This window comes from Nematolebias whitei, chromosome 9 (genome assembly GCF_014905685.2).
Source record: "Nematolebias whitei isolate Nwh7 chromosome 9, NemWhi1, whole genome shotgun sequence".
NCBI classification, from domain to species: Eukaryota; Metazoa; Chordata; class Actinopteri; order Cyprinodontiformes; family Rivulidae; genus Nematolebias; species Nematolebias whitei.
In genome coordinates, this window is record NC_056506.1 from 52088553 (window position 1) to 52090062 (window position 1510).

The 1510-nt window shown below is 37.1% G+C and overlaps 1 protein-coding gene across 1 annotated transcript in view; it reads left to right on the top strand.

Annotated features, from left to right (window-relative positions):
• Positions 1 to 272: 272 nt before the first annotated feature.
• The window catches only part of LOC119414838 (ribonuclease P protein subunit p40), a gene marked incomplete at its 3' end in the record, with an annotated part of 8415 nt that continues 7177 nt past the window's right edge, over positions 273 to 1510 (top strand). The window contains 1 exon segment of the mRNA XM_037681960.1: positions 273 to 406. Coding sequence (XP_037537888.1) covers positions 290 to 406 — 117 coding nt within the window.

Here is a 1510-nt window from a genome sequence, read left to right on the forward strand (position 1 = left end):
GGTCTCTCTTGTAAATGAGTCCTCGAGGCTCAATGGGATTTACCTGTAGAAATAAAGGTTGAATGAAACAACAACAACAACAACAATCATAAAGGATGTGTACAAATTTATTTTTAAGTTAAATTATTAATTAATTTTTAAAATGTTAATTAAAGTTGGACTGCTCCTGCCGCCATCTTGCACGGACCTAGAACATCTTCTGCAACACGTTCGGCTCCGGTCCAGTTGGGGGCGGTAGCGGCACGTGAGTAAACCTGGAACCAGAAGATTTGGTTCCGGTTTAGTGAAGATGTGTGCGGACCTGAGCCGGACTCCCCGGACCCTGCTGGTCTGCGACCGGTCCAGTTTCCTGGACCACAAGAACCGGGTCAGCTCGCAGGTAGAGCAGCAGCACTTCAATTACAAGGTGAGCGGCGCGCATGCGCACAGCGCTGCAGCTGTGCCGGAAAAGACGGCTTGAAACGGACCCAAGCTCCACGTGCACGACCATAGATATCTATGTGCACGACCTGGTCGCGTTTCAGCCAAATTCGCTGATATCAAATTAAAATATGTCGTTAACGTGAATCGAGTAGATCCGAGGGTCAGAGGCGAGGAAGATGACGTCATGTCCTCCCGGTCACTTGGCCGTCTCTTTTTATTTTTAAATAAAAAAATATTTACAACAGTTCACAAGACAAAGTTCAAACACAATTCAGAACAATAATCAAAACTTAACAAGAAAACACAAACTGTTAATATTCAGAATAAGAAAAAACTGGTATATGTTCTGTGCATTATTGAAGGTAAAGTTCACGGTACAGAACAACAAAGGAGCACAGTGACAAGACAAAGGAACAAAACGGATCAAAGGAACATGAAGTTTGAAATCCTCAGTTCTGGAGCACGACGTTCAGAAGAGAAAAATATTTTCAGGCTTTGGGATTTTTCATACGTTTCACATATGAACAACATAGAATATAGAATAGAACATAGAATCTGTTGGACTCCTGGCAGCGACCAATGCAGACATGTTCCTGTTTTTAGTTTTATACATTTGTCTTGGAATCTAGCTGTTTTTTTGTTTTTGTTACCTTTTTCCTTTTAGCCATCCTATTTGTTAAAAAACAAACAAAAAAAAACTGTAGTATGAGTTTTTATAACTGTTTATTGTTGTTGCTGTTGTCCATTGTTGTCATCTTTCTTTGTTAAATCAGGTCTCTCTTGTAAATGAGTCCTCGAGGCTCAATGGGATTTACCTGTAGAAATAAAGGTTGATTGATATTCACATATATTCACATATATACAACATATATTCACATATATACAACATATATTCAACATATATTCACATATATACAACATATATTCACATATATACAACATTCAACATATATACAACATATATTCAACATATATTCACATATATTCAACATATATTCACATATATACAACATTTATTCACATATATTCAACATATATTCATATATATTCACATATATTCACATATATACAACATATATTCACATAT